The 19,319-nt window shown below is 41.0% G+C and overlaps 1 protein-coding gene across 2 annotated transcripts in view; it reads right to left on the bottom strand.

The window, feature by feature from the left end:
* The window catches only part of plcd3a (phospholipase C, delta 3a), a 45,222-nt gene that overhangs the window by 5,079 nt on the left and 20,824 nt on the right, over window positions 1–19,319 (bottom strand). For both annotated transcript variants that reach the window (XM_083976497.1, XM_083976498.1), the window contains exons 3-12: window positions 18,286–18,514; window positions 14,540–14,669; window positions 13,232–13,457; window positions 10,810–11,011; window positions 9,534–9,678; window positions 7,506–7,658; window positions 6,379–6,531; window positions 6,127–6,277; window positions 3,065–3,181; window positions 1,264–1,442 (exon numbers count right to left, since the gene is read on the bottom strand). In XM_083976497.1, coding sequence (XP_083832623.1) covers window positions 1,264–1,442; window positions 3,065–3,181; window positions 6,127–6,277; window positions 6,379–6,531; window positions 7,506–7,658; window positions 9,534–9,678; window positions 10,810–11,011; window positions 13,232–13,457; window positions 14,540–14,669; window positions 18,286–18,514 — 1,685 coding nt within the window. The remainder of the gene's footprint in view (window positions 1–1,263; window positions 1,443–3,064; window positions 3,182–6,126; window positions 6,278–6,378; window positions 6,532–7,505; window positions 7,659–9,533; window positions 9,679–10,809; window positions 11,012–13,231; window positions 13,458–14,539; window positions 14,670–18,285; window positions 18,515–19,319) is intronic.

Here is a 19,319-nt window from a genome sequence, read left to right as displayed (position 1 = left end):
CTTGTGTGCTGGATTGATATGGCTGAGGTGTACTGTTTTTTTTGTTTTGTTTTTGTCATTGTGGCCATCAAGGCATTTATGGAGCAGCTACAGTGTCCAAGACAAATTTCCCTGAACGGGACAATAAAGTTTATCGTATCGTATCGTATAGTCCAGAGTTTACCAGAAACTACGTCATTTAGGACATTTTTACAGCCTAAACAGTCCTGGATTGAATTTGCCTGCATGGGGTGCACTCTCACGTTCACAAGCGCAACACAGGACTGTTGAGGCTGTAAAAATGTCCTATATGAGGTTGTCTCCAGTAAACTCTGAACTATCTCCCTTCAGGACACTTGGATTGCAGTGGACGAGCAGTGTGGAGGAATATTAAAGGGATAGTTCACCCAAAATTCAAATTTCACTCATTATCTACTCACCCTCATGTCAACTAAGAGCTGTGAGAATTTTCAGAGTCCTCCGTTCCTTCTCTGAGTTACGGGGGGGTCCGCGCAGCAGTATTTGTCCATATAATGGTTGTCAATGGACACCACGTTTCTTCGTCCAAAAAGACACACCAAAAAACATCCAAATACCTCCATGCTGCTCGTCTGTAATGTCCCTCTTGTATTGAAGCCCCGAGATGAGAAATTGTTCCGAAAAAAATTAAATAAGTCTATGTTTTAAGCTTGTTTGTAGCGGAAGCTCCCAGTGTCTCGGTTCACTGCTCTGCCTGTGTAAGTGCAAATCTCACGTGATTTGCACTGACCGGTGGAACAATTTCTCATGTCGGGGCTTCAATACAAGAGGGACATTACAGACGAGCAGTATGGAGGTATTTGGATGTTTTTTGGTGTGTCTTTTTGGACGAAGAAACGTGGTGTCCATTGACAACCATTATATGGACAAATACTGCTGCGCGGACCCCCCCGTAACTCAGAGAAGGAACGGAGGACTCTGAAAATTCTCACAGCTCTTAGTTGACATGAGGGTGAGTAGATAATGAGTGAAATTTGAATTTTGGGTGAACTATCCCTTTAAATGGGTTTTGTGTAGTTTTATTGACGTTTTTGTGTCGGGCCCTATTACTCTCATATAAAGTTTTGGTTGGACTACAAACCGGCCTCCCGGGTCTCCAGATGCACTTTGAGGAATAAAAAACTACTCCAGAGTATTCATCAGCATGAGGAGGAGTCAATAATGACTGGATTTCATTTCTTGGTGAACTATTCCTTTAATGTTTTGCAGGGTTTTTGCTCTGTATGTATAGATGTGTAAACTCACCCTGACGGTGAGCTGCGTGGGGACGTGTCCCGGACCGCCGCCCGTGTTCTCCGGGTTGAAGTTGCTGCCGGCGCTGCACAGGAAGTCCGGCTTGAGGACGTAACCACAGCGACCGTTGGGCAGGAAGCGACCCTGGTTCAGGTCCATCTGCTCCCCGGGAGTCTGGAAGTTCAGAGCCACTGGGGGGAGATGGGGGGGGGGCAACATTAGGTAACACTTTACTTGAATAGGTATTCATAAGATTGACATAACACTGTCATAACCATCAATGAATACTTATGACAGCTGTCGTTAAGTGTCATTCAGTAAGTTATGTCACTTTTAATGCGAAGTTGACATTATTTGAGATGTTTTTGTTCTGACAACTTGACATAAAGACAATTTAAACTGTCATAGCAGACCTAATGGACAAACTTTAAAAATGATGCCAAGTTCTCATAACAAGGACATCTCAAACAATGTCAACTTTGCATCAAAAGTGACATAACTGAATGACACTTAACGACAGCTGTCATAAGTATTCAGTGATGTTTATGACAGTGTTATGTCAATCTTATGAACACTTATTCAAGTAAAGTGTTACCCAACATTACTAGGGCTGGGACGATATGCTTTTCTCTCAATTCGATTTAAATTGCGATTCTACGATATTGCCGATTTTCTCAATTTTTAATCTGCATTTTTAACACCAGTGAAACAGTTGAATGATTATGATTGTCTACAGACTATTCCAGGAACCATATTTCCCCCCAAAATACACATCACATGTAAGTCAGTTTTTAAAGGGACAACGAGGAGTTTCTATTTGGCTATAAAAAAGTCTCATATTAATGTGGATGAATCTACGCTACCACTTGTTAATGGGTCCATTTTAGATAAATATATCGTTTTGTATCTATCATTATTTTGTTATTATTAGTGGTGGTGGAAATGCTGGGCGAGCCGACCAGCGTTTCTTTACTTTCGGTTTCGTGGCGAGTCATGAGAATAACGCAGCTGAATCTCCGTTTATGGTCGGAACTACGACGGTATGTGATCGTCTTCCAACCTCTGACTTTAATTCTTGATGAATGAAAACATGAGTCTGTCTTGCGCCGGTCAAAGAATTTCACGGTGCGGAGGCTCATAAATGTAGTGTGAAAACGCTTCGCTTTTCCAAAACTCCTCGTTGTCCCTTTAACAAAACTTTATTAAGAATTGTGCGAAACAATACAATTCAACACAGCAATAAAGATTACCGCCAGGGGGTTACATACATACATAAAGGCTTTTTACAGATTACATTATAAAAAGACATTGTAGAGACTAGAGCACATTATTATTTCCCCCTGAGGTTTCTCAGATTTTCCCTGTTAAAAGGGTTTTCTATGGAGTTTCTCCTCAGTGGATGTGAGGGTCTAAGGACAGAGGATGTTGTTATGATGCCATGTAAAAGCCCTTTGAGACAAACTGTTTGTAAAAACGGGCTATACAAATAAAATTGCCTTGTCTTGCCTTAATTTTTTTACTCTGTTTCTTAATTTATCAGGTTGTATTTGAAGTTACACTACTTTTTGATTTTATAAGCTAAGAAAACCTGAAGGACAATGTTAGTTTTGCTGTTTGCACTATTATCCCACTGTTTGTGCCTTAGAGTTTGAATAAATGTTGAATCTGTTCTCACATTTCAAACTTAGGTTTTGCAGTGCAGGTGAATTGGTATTTTTTTATCGTTACTTTTATCGTTACTGGGATAAATGCCAGAAATTATCGTGATTTTTTTTTTTGTCCATATCGGCCCGTCCCTAGTGGGAGCACTGACCCATCTGGCAGCCGCCGTTCCACATCTCCTGGGGGTCGTAGTTGGAGGACTGGAGGCGCTGACCAGACGGGTAGATCCGGCTCAGCTGCCGGCTGTTGTGTCGGACGAACAACTTCCCTGCACACATGGAAACGGAGGAAGAAAGTTTAAAAAGAAAGAAAAACACACAGACATACCATGATACACAGGAGTGTGATTATATTTTCTGTAACATCAGCTGCAGCAAAGCAAAGTCATCAGATCTTCCTCCTCCTCCTCTTCATCACGCTACCAGAGCAGGATGTAACATAAAAAAAAAACATCCTGTGTGTTTTTGCATGATTTGAGTCAGAACAAATCCATAAATTCACTAATTAAGATGTGCTGCTACCATTGCAAGTTTTTTTTGCAAACTTTCGATAGATTACCTCCTGTTCATCTTCAGTAAAGAAAGATGCAATTTTGCAGATCAAAAGTAATAACAACCAACGTTCCCTCTAATTTTCAAAACTCCTGAGCAGAAATTCAACTCCCCTGATGAGCTGCTTGAGCGACAGTTTAAGCATACACAGTACATCCACATGCTGGTTTCTATGGCCTCACCTCTCCAACTCCAAATATACAATTGGCTATTACTATAATGATTAATAACAGATTATTTTGACAACATTACCTAGGCTGCTCCATATCTAGGTCAGTTACAGTTAAAGCAGAAGTAAGCGATATTTTTGTGTTAATATAAGTCTTAAATAGTTATATCTTCCGAAAGCAATCACTTATATAGAGTGTTTGGACCGAAACACGGGTCTGTCAGTCACTCTGCTCTGCTCTGAGTCGAGGAGAAAACATTTATCGTATCCTACAGTTTTATCCAATGAGGAGAGAGAACGGCATAAAGGGGCAGTCCTCTCTGTGTGTGCAGCCAAGGGATGCGCCTGAATGTGGCGACGTAGGGACGAGGACCAATAGATCCATGACGAGGGCGGGGGCTGCTAACTCCATCGGCTGACAAGACGTTATGGTGCGTTCAAGGCAGCCCGTAACTCGTGTTTTTCCGACCTGTGAAGTCGTACCAGTTCGATCTGGTACGAGTTCACGGGTCGGAAGTTACGAGTGGCCGTTATAGTGACTTTCACAGGTAAAACAGGTCGGAAAAACACGAGTGGGTTGCCTGGAACGCTACAAAGTCGTAAGTCGTGACTTGAAGCTGTAATTTACGGTTTCAAAAGCCTGCCTGGAACGCAGCATTAGCCAAAACGACCGGATCGCTTACTTCTGCTTTAATGATAACGAAATACAATATTGTTTTGGCAAAATAGATTTAGCATTTATTGCCATATGAACAATTATGTCAAAAAATAACATCAAGTTGATGTCATCAACTCTTGGCACTGAAACATTCTTGATATGAACAGTAATAATAATTGTCAAGCAAAAACTTAAATCGTAGTTGCACTACAGACCACAGTGCGTGTGTGTGTCTGTGAGTGTGAGAGAGAGCTTGCAAAATTGTAACTGTTATGTTTTTTGCCAATGGGCTCCAAACAATTAAAGAAAGGGATGGAAACATTGTCCACTCCACACTTTCCCCTCTGAAATAAACAGTAAACTAGTCGGGTACATTTGAGTGTGCAACTTTTTTGTCTTCTGAGCAAAGAGGTGGGGAGCAGTGTGCAATTGCACAGTAAAACACCTTACAGGGAACAGTGATAACAACCCATAGTTGTTGTTTTCACAGCACTATATTTAACAGATTCATGAATTAAATAAATGCCCATGTATCCGACTGTAGGCTACAGCTCAACCTTAAAAAAAACTGAATACATATGTGTTTCTGCCCTCTGAGGTTTGAGGCCATTTTCTCGACTTTTACATATTTTCTTAAATTTATCTTTTTAAGATACTTGCAGATGTAACAATACTCAAGTGTTTCATGTCTAAATATTAGAACCTCCGCTGTAAGCACACTGAGGCCAATTTGTCCTAGAACACTGTAGAAAGAAATAATTTAGGCCAAATGCAGGAAATTTGAGGTCTGCTTTTTGAAAAAAATTCAAATCCCTTGTGAAAACACTCCTTCAATCATGAGAATGAACTGTTTTTGGTGCTTGAAATAGGATATGAATACAGTAATACACAGTACAGGCCAAAAGTTTGGACACACATTCAATGTGTTTCCTTTATTCTCACTGAAGGCACCAAAACTATGAATTAACACATGTGGAATTAACAAAAAAGTGTGAAATAACTGAAAACATGTATTTTCTTCTTTGTCTTCTCTTTCTACTTTTCTTCTTCCTCTCCTTCCTCCTCCTCCTCCTCTATCTCTGCCCCCACCAATTCTAGTTTCTTCAAAGTAGCCACCCTTTGCTCTGATTACTGCTTTGCACACTCTTGGCATTCTCTTGATGAGCTTCAAGAGGTAAACCTGACCTGAACATGGTTTTCACTTCACAGGTGGTGTGAAGCCTTGTCAGGGTTCATTAGTGGAATTTCAGTGAGAATCTACAATGTAAATAGTCATGAAAATAAAGGAAATGCATTGAGTGTGTCCAAACTTTTGGCCTGTACTGTATAAGTGTAGAAAACAAGTCTAAAATGAAATTTTGTAAGATTACTTTTGAGCACAAATGTTGTCATTCTGCCGTTCTATTTTCACCAAATGTCTCAAATGTGAGATAAAAGAAGCTGAATATTGACTTCAAATCCCATATAAAGCTCATAGCGTGCGTGCAGAGACCTCAGGATGTTTAAATGACTTGATGAACCCCGGTACCTTTCTGATCATGTGGCCCCCCACCTAACGGCTGTGGCCCTAAACAACCGCATAGAGTGTTTATGCCAGGGGCCGGCCCTGCGGCTGTGATCAAAACACCGACGGCAGCGAAAGTTGAATGAAGGCGGATAACGAGGAACAACTCTGACATTAGAAACACAATCAACCAGTAGATCTGTAAACTGTGTTCGTTTCACTGTTTGGCCTTCATGATGACAGTTATATAGTGAAGTTGGTTTATTCCATCGCTATTTTACTGGCTAAAACATATTTCTACAGGCCTGTGGCGAGTGGCGAGTGTCCGTACCAGAGTCTTTGATGAGCTTCAGCGCTTCGTTCTCGGAGAAAGACGACATCTCGTTGGGCGGTTTCTCTGACAGGTTCTCAAAGCCGCGGAACGGGACGCTGCGGCAGTACACGACCAGCGCCGACAGCTCCGGACTCAGCTTGGACGACACCTGAGGAGACAGAGAGACAGAGGAGAGGAGATGAGCATCACTGAACCCGGTCCGTTACCCCGGTAACATCCTCTGCAGCCTGAGCCTGAGCCTGAGCCGACCTTGTCCGGGTCCTTCCTGGGCGTGTTCTTGTTGCTGCCGGCGAGCTCGTCCTCGGAGCTGGAGGAGAAGCTGGCGCTGCTGCTCGTCTTCCCCAGCTGGGCCACATGAGGAAGCTGCTTCTTCCCCTTCACCAGGATCCTTCCTCTCAGGTCCTGCAGCAAAACGCACAAAACCATCACAAAACCACCAGCATCCGATATTCTACAGGTATTTGTAAAAGCTTATAAATATGAACCTTATAAGAAGATAATTTCAAAATTATACACAAGTCTTCAATCTCTTAACAAAGAAAATATATCTAATGTAAAATCAAGATGGGAAACTGAAGGCAACATCATAATCTCACAGGAGAACTGGAAGGAAATTTTTAAACAACAATGGAAAACAACAAATTCTCCACTTTGGAGAGAATATACATGGAAAAATGTCATCCGCTACTTCTGCACTCCATATCAAAAGAGATCATATTCCAAACAGACAGAATGTTGGAGATGTTGTGGAAGCAAAGAGGCGAATCACTATCATATATTCTGGTGTTGCCCTGTTGTGACCCCATTTTGGTTGCGAGTACATCAAATTCTAGAGACTGTGTTTTCAACAAAAATAACTTTTTGTTTCAATTTGTTATATTTGGTGGATCTAGAGGAACTGGAATGGAGGAACAAAGATACATATTTGCTGAGAATATTACTGGTGGCTTGTAAGAAATCAGTAATGAAGAAATGGCTGAAGAGGGAGCCACCTACAGTAGTGTACAGTAGATGAATGGATTGATATTGTGCACAGCATCCTTGTAATGGATTACTTTTATTTTAATCTAAGAACACAAAAAGAGGTATTTATTGATAATTGGCAAAAATGGATTAGATATGTCTCTATCATTAGACCGGACTTCAGGTAATCTCAGATTGGACTATCAGAATACTTTTATGTATTTACTTTTCTCTTTACCTTTTTTTTACCAGTCCCTGTATGTACGCTTTTACTTTCCCCTTGATACTTTTTGTACTCGTCGTCTATAGGTCTTCATGTTGATTGTTTGTTCGTTTACATGCAAAATCAAAAACCAATAAAAAGTAAATGACAAAAAAGAAAACCAGCATCCAGCTCTGAGTGTGTGTGTTACCTCCGGACTCGGCAGCTCCTTCAGCCGGTCGTCTCTGAGCGGCTTGGTGAGCAGTCTGCTGCCCAGGATGCAGCGCAGGTGTCGGGCCATGACGGCCTGCTGCTCCACAGAGCAGTGGTTCTCCAGGGACAGGATCAGGGGGTAGGGGGAGGCCTAAAGGTGGGGGGCAGTAAATTGTGAAGAATTTTAGCAACTTGACGGCTTGAACGGTCAAATACGAGGGTAGCTTAGCTTCCTATTTCAAAGTAAAAGCACAAATTCTATCATCATGGTTTTCTGTATGTAAAGGGCAACGGGTGTTTTATTTTGTGAAAGTAACCGGAAGTGCGTTGGTCACAACAGCTAGCTTGAGTAGCGCCGAATTCGTCCGAACAAAATTGTAAACAGCTGGTATTTAGACAAATTAACGACACATTGAGGATCTAAACATGTGACAAGTTCAGGTTACTTAAAATAATCTAGGAAACCAATTGCACTAAAAAGGGTAAGTAACTGTAACTAATAGTCTTAAATTAAGCTTACTTCATATCCACTTGTTAAAGCAGAAGTAAGTGATATATTTGTGTTAATATAAGTCTTAAATAGTTATATCTTCCGACAGCAATCACTTACATAGAGTGTTTGGACTGAAACACGGGTCTGTCAGTCACTCTGCTCTGCTCTGAGCCGAGGAGAAAACATTTATCGTATCCTACAGTTTTTATCCAATGAGGAGAGAGAACGGCATGCAGGGCTGTGTGTGCAGCCAAGGGACGCCGTGAATGTGGTGACGTAGCGACGAGGACTGTTATGGTGCGTTCAAGGAAACTCGTAACTCGTGTTTTTCTGACCCGTGAAGTCGTACCAGTTCAATCTGGTACGAGTTCACGGGTCGGAAGTTACGAGTGGCCGTTATAGTGACTTTCACAGGTAAAACAGGTCGGAAAAACACGAGTGGGTTGCCTGGAACGCTACAAAGTCGTAAGTTGTGACTTGAAGCTGTAATTTACGGTTTCAAAAGCCTGCCTGGAACGCAGCATTAGCGAAAACGACCGGATCGCTTACTTCTGCTTTAAGTTTACTTTAAATCTAGTTGTATTCACTTAATTTTGTGAGGCATAATAAACTTGATCTTTCTGCAGCTACTTTCTCGCCTAAAAATGTTTGAAATGTCAATAAGTGATATATTTACAGAGTTTAGAGCTAAAATGAAATCAGCTTCAGCCTGCTGATTTCGGCTCAGGTAGGAGCGCAATGCATTGTAGGTCATCATGTATTGTAGTATGCTGCAGTGTAAACGCTCTGCATACTGTCTAATCGATGAGTATGGAGTATGGAAAGTATGTAGTATGGAAGTATATATAGTATGTAGTAAGTGGTTTCAAACACAGCCATAGATTATATTCTGCTGCGATCACTGAGGGTGTGAAGTGTCCATCGTACCACACTCAACTCTGACTGATATGAGTGAAACCATCCAGGTTCTTACAGTAGCCTACACTGCATTGTATCATATTTGGGTTAGGGTGTGAACGCACTTACACACTCAAAATAAGTCAGTATAAGAGTTAGGGATGCACATGATTAACCGTTTAACCGTTAACCGATAACAAGAACTTTGACCGATTAATACTATCGGTTATTTATTTTTTTAATTAGCTCCTTATGTCGTCAACTCATGGGGGCGTGTCGACGCGTGCAGAGTTCACGTGCCTTCAGTCATATTTCGCAGCACAAAGTTACACAGGAGGACTGACAAGCGTTGTAATATTAACAGTTAACGGTTAATAATTGGTTAGCGAGCGTCGGTTATCGGTCAGAAAAAAAATTCAAAATGTGCATCCCTAATAAGAGTGTAAGAATTCGAATTGAGACACGACATCGGTCTTTTCTAAATCGGCGACGGCTGTGAAAATCATGCAGTGTTTCCCCGGCAGTTTCAGTCAGACTCTGAACTGGAACCAGGTTGGTGGATGAAGGTTGGAGGGGTGTGATGAGTGGAGGTGAGAGGTGAGAGGTCAGAGGTGAGAGAGCAGCAGCTGCCGTCACCTTGAAGGCGTACTGGGCGATGGTCTCGATCACCTCCTTGAAGGGAACCTTGGAGGTGAGCGTGTGTCCGTGGTAGATGACCGGTTCTCCTTTGTCTCCGTCCCAACAGTCCAGCTCCACGCAGCGGCAGCCCTGGTTCAGAGCCCTGAGAGACACACAACCACATGAAGACATGAGAACCAGGACAGGAGAGTGTGTGTGTAAGCAATATATCACGACAGACTGAAGAACGACCCTTAGAGTGGTATAATGAGCATAGAACACGGACTGGAGTGATATATTGCTTTTATGAAACAGTTACCAATAATGACAATATGAAAGAGGGATACGCAATCAATTTCATGTAGTTTTATTCAACCAGAAATACATATTATCCAATAAAATAGCCTCACTGTGAAAAAACCAGACGTTAGTTAGCTGCATCTCATCTTTTCCTCTGCTTTTTTTTCAGGTGAAAGTCACTGCTCAGTCCCCTCTACCATTGTTAACCCTAACCCGGAGGTGAAAGTTCACCTTAAACATGTCAATTCAACTACTTTAGTCCATTTTTTAACATTGTAAAAACACCGACTGTCTTTTACTACTACGAATAGTAGCCGTGGTATATGCTCATTATAGAGAGCCTAAGCGGAAGCAGGAAGTAACGGCGCCATGGGACCTCAACTCTGAAAAACTCGCCATAGAAATGAATGAGACTGAAAATTTTATTCCGTGATCCGTTTGAATTGCGCCATGAGAAAAAACTATGTCCTCTACCTGTTTAAAACGTCACGTTTCATCCCGAGAAATCAGCAGTTTATCGTAAAACGGCAACAGAAGAATGTATTTTGTGTAAAGACCGCTCTACGGACTACAGATCTGTGTCCCACAAAAAATACGTCACCAACTGACACGGGAAAGGGCGGCATGTGGTCGCCATGGTGACGTCACCTACACGACTTGTAGTCTTTCTGGTTACGGATTCTTCTGAATTTTATTTTACAATAGTTTTACAACAAACGGCTGATTTCTCGGGATGAAACGTGATGTTTTAAACAGGTAGAGGACATATTTTTTTCTCATGGCACAATTCAAACGGATCACGAAATAAAATTTTCAGTCCCGTTCATTTGTATGGCGAGTTTTTCAGAGTTGAGGTCCCATGGTGACCGTTACTTCCTGCTTCCGCTTAGGCTCTCTATACCACGGTTAACAACCAATCAGATCGCCGGATTTCACCTTTCTGTTTTATGAAGTTGTATAAATGTGTGAGTAGTAGTAGTAGTATAAATAGTACCGGATGTATGGCTCGGTGCTGCTGGCGCCGGTCACCTGGTCCCGGGTCAGGTAGGTGTTGTGTGAGGAGGAGATGAAGTAGTGGGACAGAGGACGACTCATGTCCTGGTGGACGCGGGAGTGGTCCGGGTTGAAGACGTCGTTCTCCAGAGACAACATGTACATGGTGAAACCGTTCTGGGTCATGAAGAGGTTCCTCTGAGCTGCAGGAGGAGGAGGAGGAGGAGGAGGAGGAGAGAGGAGGAGGAGGAGGAGGAGGAGGAGGAGGAGAGAGGAGGAGGAGGAGGAGGAGGATGAGGAGGAGGAGGAGGAGGAGGAGGAGGAGAGAGGAGGAGGAGGAGGATGAGGAGGAGGAGAGAGGAGGAGGAGGAGGAGGAGGAGGAGGAGGAGGAGGAGGAGGAGGAGGAGGAGGAGGAGGAGGAGGAGGAGGAGGAGGAGGAAATTGTTTGGTTTCTATTTTTCAAATCAAAGAAATTTTATCAGATAAATCAAATTTTCTCATTCATGAAAGTAACTCCCCCGAAATAATTCAATAATTCAATCTACAAGTTACAAACAGAAAGGTTGTTAGGACTCATAATGTTTGTTTAGATTTGTGATATTTGTGTTGAGCATAAACCTGTAATTTTCTTTTTTATTTACTTTTTTTCTTTTTTATTTATTTTTCTTGCTTGTTAAACTGTATATTTGTTCATATAAATGACTTCTTTGTTGAGTTCATAGACAGTTGGTTTATATGTAAATTGTTCCCATCTTTTCTTTCATTTTTTTATGATTTAATTTTCTTTTTTTTCAATTTACAAACATAAACATTTCCTCCACACCTAACGGGGTATCTAAAAATAAAAAAACAGTAAAAGAAGGGGGAAATAATATTGCTTGTTATACATAAAGAAAAGATTAATATACAAAGTAAATACACAAACATATAGGGTGATAAGAGACACTATAATGAATAAAACAAAATAAATCGATAAATTGTTCCTTCTGAAAAGATACAGATACAGATCGTTAGCTCTTGTACACACAACTGTGTTTATGTATATATAAATATATCTGAGGGTCACAGGTTGTGTGTGTGTGTGTGTGTGTGTGTGTGTGTGTGTGTGTGTGTGTGTGTGTGTGTGTGTGTGTGTGTGTGTGTGTGTGTGTGTGTGTGTGTGTGTGTGTGTGTGTGTGTGTGTGTGTGTGTGTGTGTGTTGCCAGAACAAAAAGAGAAAGGAAGCGACAACAATAACAGGCTGGACCGGGTGTGGCTCCGTCGGAGCGCCGACATCCGACCTCGAGGTCGAACAGGAAGCCTGGAAGTCGGATGTCGGCGATAGATAGATAGATAGATAGATAGATAGATAGATAGATAGATAGATAGATAGATAGATAGATAGATAGATAGATAGATAGATAGATAGATAGATAGATAGATAGATAGATAGATAGATAGATAGATAGATAGATAGATAGATAGATAGATAGATAGATAGATCAGCCTTTGATTTTATATTGGAGTCAATGGGCTGCTTGAGGGTTCTAACATCACTCAGAGGCTCGCAGTTCAAATTCTGTAAGTCTCTCCACCTTTTTGAGCACTATGTATGAAAGGTGACAGGTTTGTCTACAACTGTGTAAAAAATCTTGTGTGTGGAGTGTAACATGTGGCCAGGAGGACGAGTCAAAGAGAAAAAGTTTCAGACGATTTTTAGACCCTCTCCCACTCTAGCTGATGATGTCATCCACTCTAGCCCTGAACATTCCGCCCAATACACACCCATTATAATCTAGCAGAAATGTGACCGCCGTTTAAACTGTCATAAATCAATAACTGTTAGACATATCAATAAGCTGAATGTAAGATGAATAGACGAGAGTCTTGTGAACAGTTTAAAGGTTGAATGAAGTCTGTAGCTGAAAGCATGCTGAAGTAGCTGAAGGTCAAAGAGATGAAGCGTCTCCATTCATTTCAATGGGGGAAAAGTAGCATTAGCATTTAGCTGTATCTCATTATCATAACTTAGTCCCATATCATCCTATTTTAACATTGTGTGTATAGTATATAGATATTTTTTATTTATCATCTTTATAATTGAATTTCTGACTACTGATTGTTTTTTGTTTTGTTTTGTTGTGTAAATTTGCCTATAAAGTATAATATAAAACTTTATCTATTTTCTTTTTCTATTTTCTTTTCTTTTACTTTTATTTGCTCTTGCTTTTAACTCTGTTTTTAGTGTTTTGTTTGTTTTTATTCTGTTTTATGCTTCTTTTTTTAATGTTTTGTCTTTATGTAAAGCACATTGAGTTGCCTTGGTATGAAATGCGCTATATAAGTAAAGATGCCTTGCCTTGCTTTGCGTATAATATTAATCATATTTATGTTTTTGTGTGTGTGTGTGTGTGTGTGTGTGTGTGTGTGTGTGTGGACCGACCCCAGTCATTGAGCTCGTAGGTGTGTATGAGGCTCTGTGCGTGCTGCAGCGAGGCGTCCTCTCCCTGGTCTCCCAGGAAGTCCCGCAGCTCGGCCGTGGACAGGACGCAGCCGTTACTGGAGTAGTGTCTGAAGACGGCGTCCAGCTCCGGCCGCCGCAGCAGCTCGCGGCAGAACTCCTCGATCTCGATGTGATCCAGACGCCCGTCACCGGACCGGTCGCACCTCTGGAGAAACACACACACAAACTGTATGTTATGGTCTGTAATATTAAGATTTTATGGTTCATACTTGTTTTTGTAATCTATTTTTATTATTTCAGCTATTTATAGATCATATTACATGTTATTGGTGTGTATTATTTTCTAAGTCTGGATCGTACCCACATGATTTAACTTTTAAACCAGATTTAATCCTGGTTTAAGTTGAAATTCTGTTGCACTGAACTCGTTTTTTTCTATTCAAACTGAGTTTAGTTTTTGTTTTACATTACACCAATAATATTCTCGTTATGCACCAAAATCTTAAATTCTGATCTCTGGTTAACTTTAAACTTGACTTTTAAACTGGAGATGGGTTTGACCAGAAATCCAGTTTAACCCTTTGACATGAACCCAGTTGATGAAACTAAGCTTAAACCTGGCTTTTAAATAAATAAACCTGACTTTACTAAGCTACTAAACTAAACTAAACTGAGCTCGTCTTAAAGGGATAGTTCAACATTTTGTCAAATTGGCCCATTGCCATAATCCCTATAGTCATAGCAGTAGGTTCGTTACCTTTAATTGTCGGTGCAAGCTGTTTTTAGAACAGCGGAGCAGAGCCGTGAGCTGCTCAGAGCTACGCTACAGAGACTGCTTGATGAAAAAGGGCAACACACATCAGCGGTTTTGCATGAATTTCCCTCTAAAACAACTCTGTGTGGTAACGTTGTGTTATTATCTCATAGCGTGGTGAATGTGCAGCTCACAACTTGTCCACCAGAGCGTTGTGGAGTTGTTGGATTGTGTATTTGATGAGTTTGATGAGGGAAACCAAGAAATCCCATAATGAGCCTCCGTAGCATAGCTCTGAGCAGCTCGCGGCTCTGCTCCACCGTTCTAAAAACAGCTTGCACCGACAATTTAAGGTAACAAACCTACTGCTATGACTATAGGGATTATGGCAATGGGCCAATTTGCCAAAATGTTGAACTATCCCTTTACTGTAAGTTTAAACCTGGTTTTAAATTCTAGTAAAGTCAAGTTTATACATAAAATTCAATTGATTGATTGATAGTTAGATTGATTGATGGATTGCCGGCCCTGACCTTGAACAGACAGCGTGCGTACTGCTCGCTCAGGTCGATGTTGATCATCTGCAGCAGCCGCTTCACTTCGTCGTAGCTCATCTTCCCGTCCTGGTTCTGGTCCGCTCGCCGCAGGTAGCCTCGGATCCAGGTGCAGCACAGTTAAGGAACAAAACAAACAAACTCACACTGGAGACTTTTTCTTTCTTTTTTTGGCCTCATGCATCTTTCTGTGGGCGTTGTCGTCACGGCGACGCCTCTCCCACTCCCTGCTGTTGTTTCGCCGTGAGGCTGTAAAACCTTTGAACTCGTGACTTTGAACAGTCGGACGCAGCAATAAACTTTTACAGACCATAATGTCTAAGAGTCAGTACAAAGAGGAGAGACAGTTAAAGGTTGTTATTGTGTGTCTGAGATTTGATTTTTTTTTTTTTTTTAAGTTGCATTGTGGGTAATGTAGGCATTATCTCTGATTCTGTTTCCTCAGTTTAAAAAGCACTGACATAGATCTGTTTTTCTCCTGAGGACATGTATTTTCTAGTATCATATGCTTATATTTATCTTGCATACTCTTTTTTATATAGATTTATATTTATATGACATATTTATAGACTTTATATTTTCTATCTGTTGCTGGGGGAGCAGCTGTAACTCAACTCAGGGATCAGAATCAAACCAGAATCAAAGATTATAAGGAAAACAACAGGGATCATTAAAGTAGATAAATGACAGAGAAACAGGAAAGGCTACTAAATACAGAAACTACTCAAACAGTCATATAAAAACTAAATACTAAGAACTAGGATATACAATCCTTATCTATCTCTATACAGTATCTCTGGTAGAAAGTAAAAGAAAACGACCACACAGCACCAAAAAACAACAAATATCTACCGGAGAAATTTACAAAATGTAAAAAGTGACATATAAATTGAGATTAAAAGAAGAAAAACTGGAGAAAAAAGGAAACGGGCGACACGTAAATGGATTTAAAATCTAAAGAGGAGAAACTGTGAGAACTGAACCACCGAGGAATCTCCTTCAAAATCGTTTAGTTTTATGCGATCGTGTTTTTTTTGTTCTGTTTTAGATTAATTATGTTCATTTTGTCTTCTTTAAAAAAAAAAAAAAAAAAAACCTGTTCTGTTTCATATAAATCTTGTGTGAATAAAGTTCAGGATCAATAAAGTTTCTGGTTCTAATTCTGCAGAGGTTCACCTGTGAGTGACATCCACCTCTTTCTTTCTGTTTCAGGCTGCAACTCACTGTTTTTTAAAAGAGTTTCACTTTTTCTTAGGTTTTGTTGTCAGTAATTTACTTTTTATTTTGAAACTTTGTGAAGAAAGAAACTTGTATTATCAATAAAGTTTCTGATTCTGCAGACGACATCCAGTGACATCCACCTCTTTCTTTCTGTTTCTATGCAACATAGGTCCATGTGATGTGATGTTGTTACTAAGGAAAACAGGTCGATAGCAACAAGAGACTAATTTTACTTTGCTGTCACCTGCACTTCACACTTCTACAGGTAAATACACGTCACCACGGCTACAGCAGGAGGAGGAGGAGGAGGAGGATCATCTTCATCTCCTCTGCCTATGAAGGATTGTTAATAACAGTGATAGTCCTTCTATATTTAGCTGCCTCTCCGCTCACCTCCGCTATGCCGTGGCCGTGGGTCCGACATGTGACAGTGGCTCCACATAGCAGCGCTGCCTCTGCTACGCTATTTATATGTTACCCACTTTTATTCTGACTGATTGGAAACGGCGGCGGTGGGATATCGGTCCAGTTTCTCCTTCTGGGTCACGTCGACCACTCGCTGCTTCAGTCCAGAAGTGAAATATAAATCAAGTTCCTCCGTCCCCACGGGAACAAAATGTGCATTTATGGTTTAATTATCATGAATCGACAGTTACTTTTATTAAACAGCTTGTGTGTTTTTATGTGTATGTATGTGGTGGTGCGTTCAGGTTCGAGTTTACCAGCGTAACTTTGTGCTTTAATGAGTCGTAAAGTAGAAACTGATCAAGCTGTTGCAGATATTTTACTTGAAAACTGAAACTCACCGTTTTTAAAAGAGTTTCACTTTTTCTTTGGTTTAGTTGTAATTTAGTTTTTGTTTTGAAACTTTGTGAAGAAAGAAACTTTATAAATAAACTTATATTATCGTTATTTAAATCAATCTTTGACCGGATTTGTGAGATGAACACAGACAAAAAACATTTGGGTGAAAAACCCTAAAGAAAACCAGATATTTTACTCTTTTTTTTTTTACATGGCTCCACTCCAGCTACTGCAGAACTCAGCTGCACAAGTCTAAACGAGGACCAGAGAGAGAGAGCACACATTACAACAATTTTAAGGTCTCTGCACTGGCTACCTGTCTGCTTCAGGATTGATTTTAAGATTGATTTTAAGATCCGTTTAATGGTTTTTAAAGCTCTTAATGGTCTCGGTCCTAGTTACCTATCTGATTTGCTTTTTATTCTATTTTAATTCATCCATTTTATCCTACACCTATCTATTTTACTTCATTTTATCTAGTGTTTTCCTCATTGCAAATGATTGAGTGTAAGACAGCGTTACCTCGATGTCTCTAACATCCAATGTTCTAAATCTAAAATTATTGTGTGAATGTGTATGTGTATGTGAATGTATGTGTCTCCCAATATGTGTCCCCTATGTTCCTTAATTGTTTTTATCACGTGAAGCACTTTGAGCTGCTGTGGGCATGAAAAGTGCTGTACAAATAAAACCTCATTGATTAATTGATTGATTGATTTTTATATTGGTCTGTGTCGGTCGTCTTCAGGCTGAAACTCACCGTTTTTTAAAAGAGTTTCACTTTTTCTTCGGTTTTGTTGTTATTTTACTTTTCATTTTGAAACTTTGTGAAGAGAGAAACTTGTATTATCGTTATTTAAATCAAAATTATTTTTTTTTTAAGTATATTTTTTGGCCTTTTTGCCTTTATTTGACAGCACAGTGAGATAGACAGGAAAGGGAGAGGCAGAGAGGGCGAATGACATGCAGGAAAGGTCTGCCCGATGCGGCACTCGAACCGCGGACGCCTGCGTTGAGGACTGTAGCCTCTACATGGGGCGGCCGCTCTAACCACTGCGCCACGCACCGCCCCTTTAAATCAATTTTTGACCTGATTTGTGACACAGACAAAGAACTTCTGGATGGAAAAACCTAAAGAAAACCAGATATTTTACTTTTTTTATATTGGTCTGTGTCGGTCGTCTTCAGGCTGAAACTCACTGTTTTTAAAAGAGTTTCACTTTTTCTTAGGTTTTGTTGTCAGTAATTCACTTTTTATTTTGAAACTTTGTGAAGAAAGAAACTTGTATTATCATTATTTAAAGCAGAAGTAAGCGATCCGGTGGTTTTGTCTAACTTCCTGTCAGCCGATGGAGTTAGCAGTCCCCGCCCTCGTCCCTACGTCACCACATTCACGCGCATCCCTTGGCTGCACACACAGAGAGGACTGCCCCTTTATGCCGTTCTCTCTCCTCATTGGATAAAGGTTGTAGGATACAAGGAAAGTTTTCTCCTCGGCTCAGAGCAGAGCAGAGTGACTGACAGACCCGTGTTTCAGACCAAACACTCTATAGAAGTGATTGCTGTCGGAAGATACAACTATTTAAGACTTATATTAACACAAACATTCTGCTTACTTCTGCTTTAAATCAATCTCTGACCTGATTTGTGACACAGACAAAGAACTTCTGGATGAAAACACCAGAAGGTTAAAAGGATATTGGTCGAGTTTCTCCTTCTGGGTCATGTTGGCCACGCGCTCCTTCAGCATGCGGAGGCCTCGGACCCAGCGCTGGGCCTCCACCTCGCAGGGACACAGCAGGTCCAGACTCTTCCTGGCTCCTCTGAACACCACCGTGAAGCAGCGGCTGTCGGGCACCGAGCCGGAGAGCCGCCGCAGCGCCTCGGACTGGCAGCCCTCACGCACGCACTCCACCTCGGTCACCGCGACTGGAGGGAAGAAGGAGGAGAAAGAGTGAAGACTTTAGTGTTAGAACAGTAGAGCTGCCTCGGCCTTTTAAAGGGATAGTAGCATTTTTTTAAAGTGGGGTTGTATGATCTACAAATAGCCCCTAAGTACTTTAATTGCAGTAGAAGACTCTCTGCACTCCTCCCGTTAGCAACGCCAGCCCATAATAGCCCTGCCCAGAGATTTACAACATACATAGTTGTGAACAGACCCAAAGAAACGGCCTATTTTCACGGCCTAAAAGAGGTTTTACCTGAAAAAAAAATACACAGTTCCATTGTTCGCTATAAAACAATCCAACAACTCCACAACGCTCTGGTGGACAAGTTGTGAGCTGCACATTCACCACGCTATGAGATAATAACACAACGTTACCAGACAGAGTTGTTTTAGAGGGAAATGCAGAGACTGATGATGAAAAACTGCCCCTGAAGGCAACGCGCATCAGTGGTTTTGCATGAATTTCCCTCTAAAACAACTCTGTGTGGTAACGTTGTGTTATTATCTCATAGTGTGGTGAATGTGCAGGTCACAACTTGTCCACCAGAGCGTTGTGGAGTTGTTGGATTGTGTATTTGATGAGTTTGATGAGGGAAACCAAGAAATCCCATGAGCCTCCGTAGCGTAGCTCTGAGCAGCTCACGGCTCTGCTCCGCCGTTCTAAAAATAGCTTGCACCGACAATTAAAGGTAACAAACCTACTGCTATGACTATAGGGATTATGGCAATGGGCCAATTTCCCAAAAATATGTCTCCTTTAAAGATTTCACTTTCTTCTCTTATCTA

The sequence above is a fragment of the Trachurus trachurus genome (genome assembly GCF_905171665.1).
Source record: "Trachurus trachurus genome assembly, chromosome: 8".
Lineage (NCBI taxonomy): Eukaryota > Metazoa > Chordata > Actinopteri > Carangiformes > Carangidae > Trachurus > Trachurus trachurus.
The sequence above is the reverse complement of the archived record's forward strand: the minus strand, read 5'-3'. Positions and strand labels throughout refer to the sequence as shown.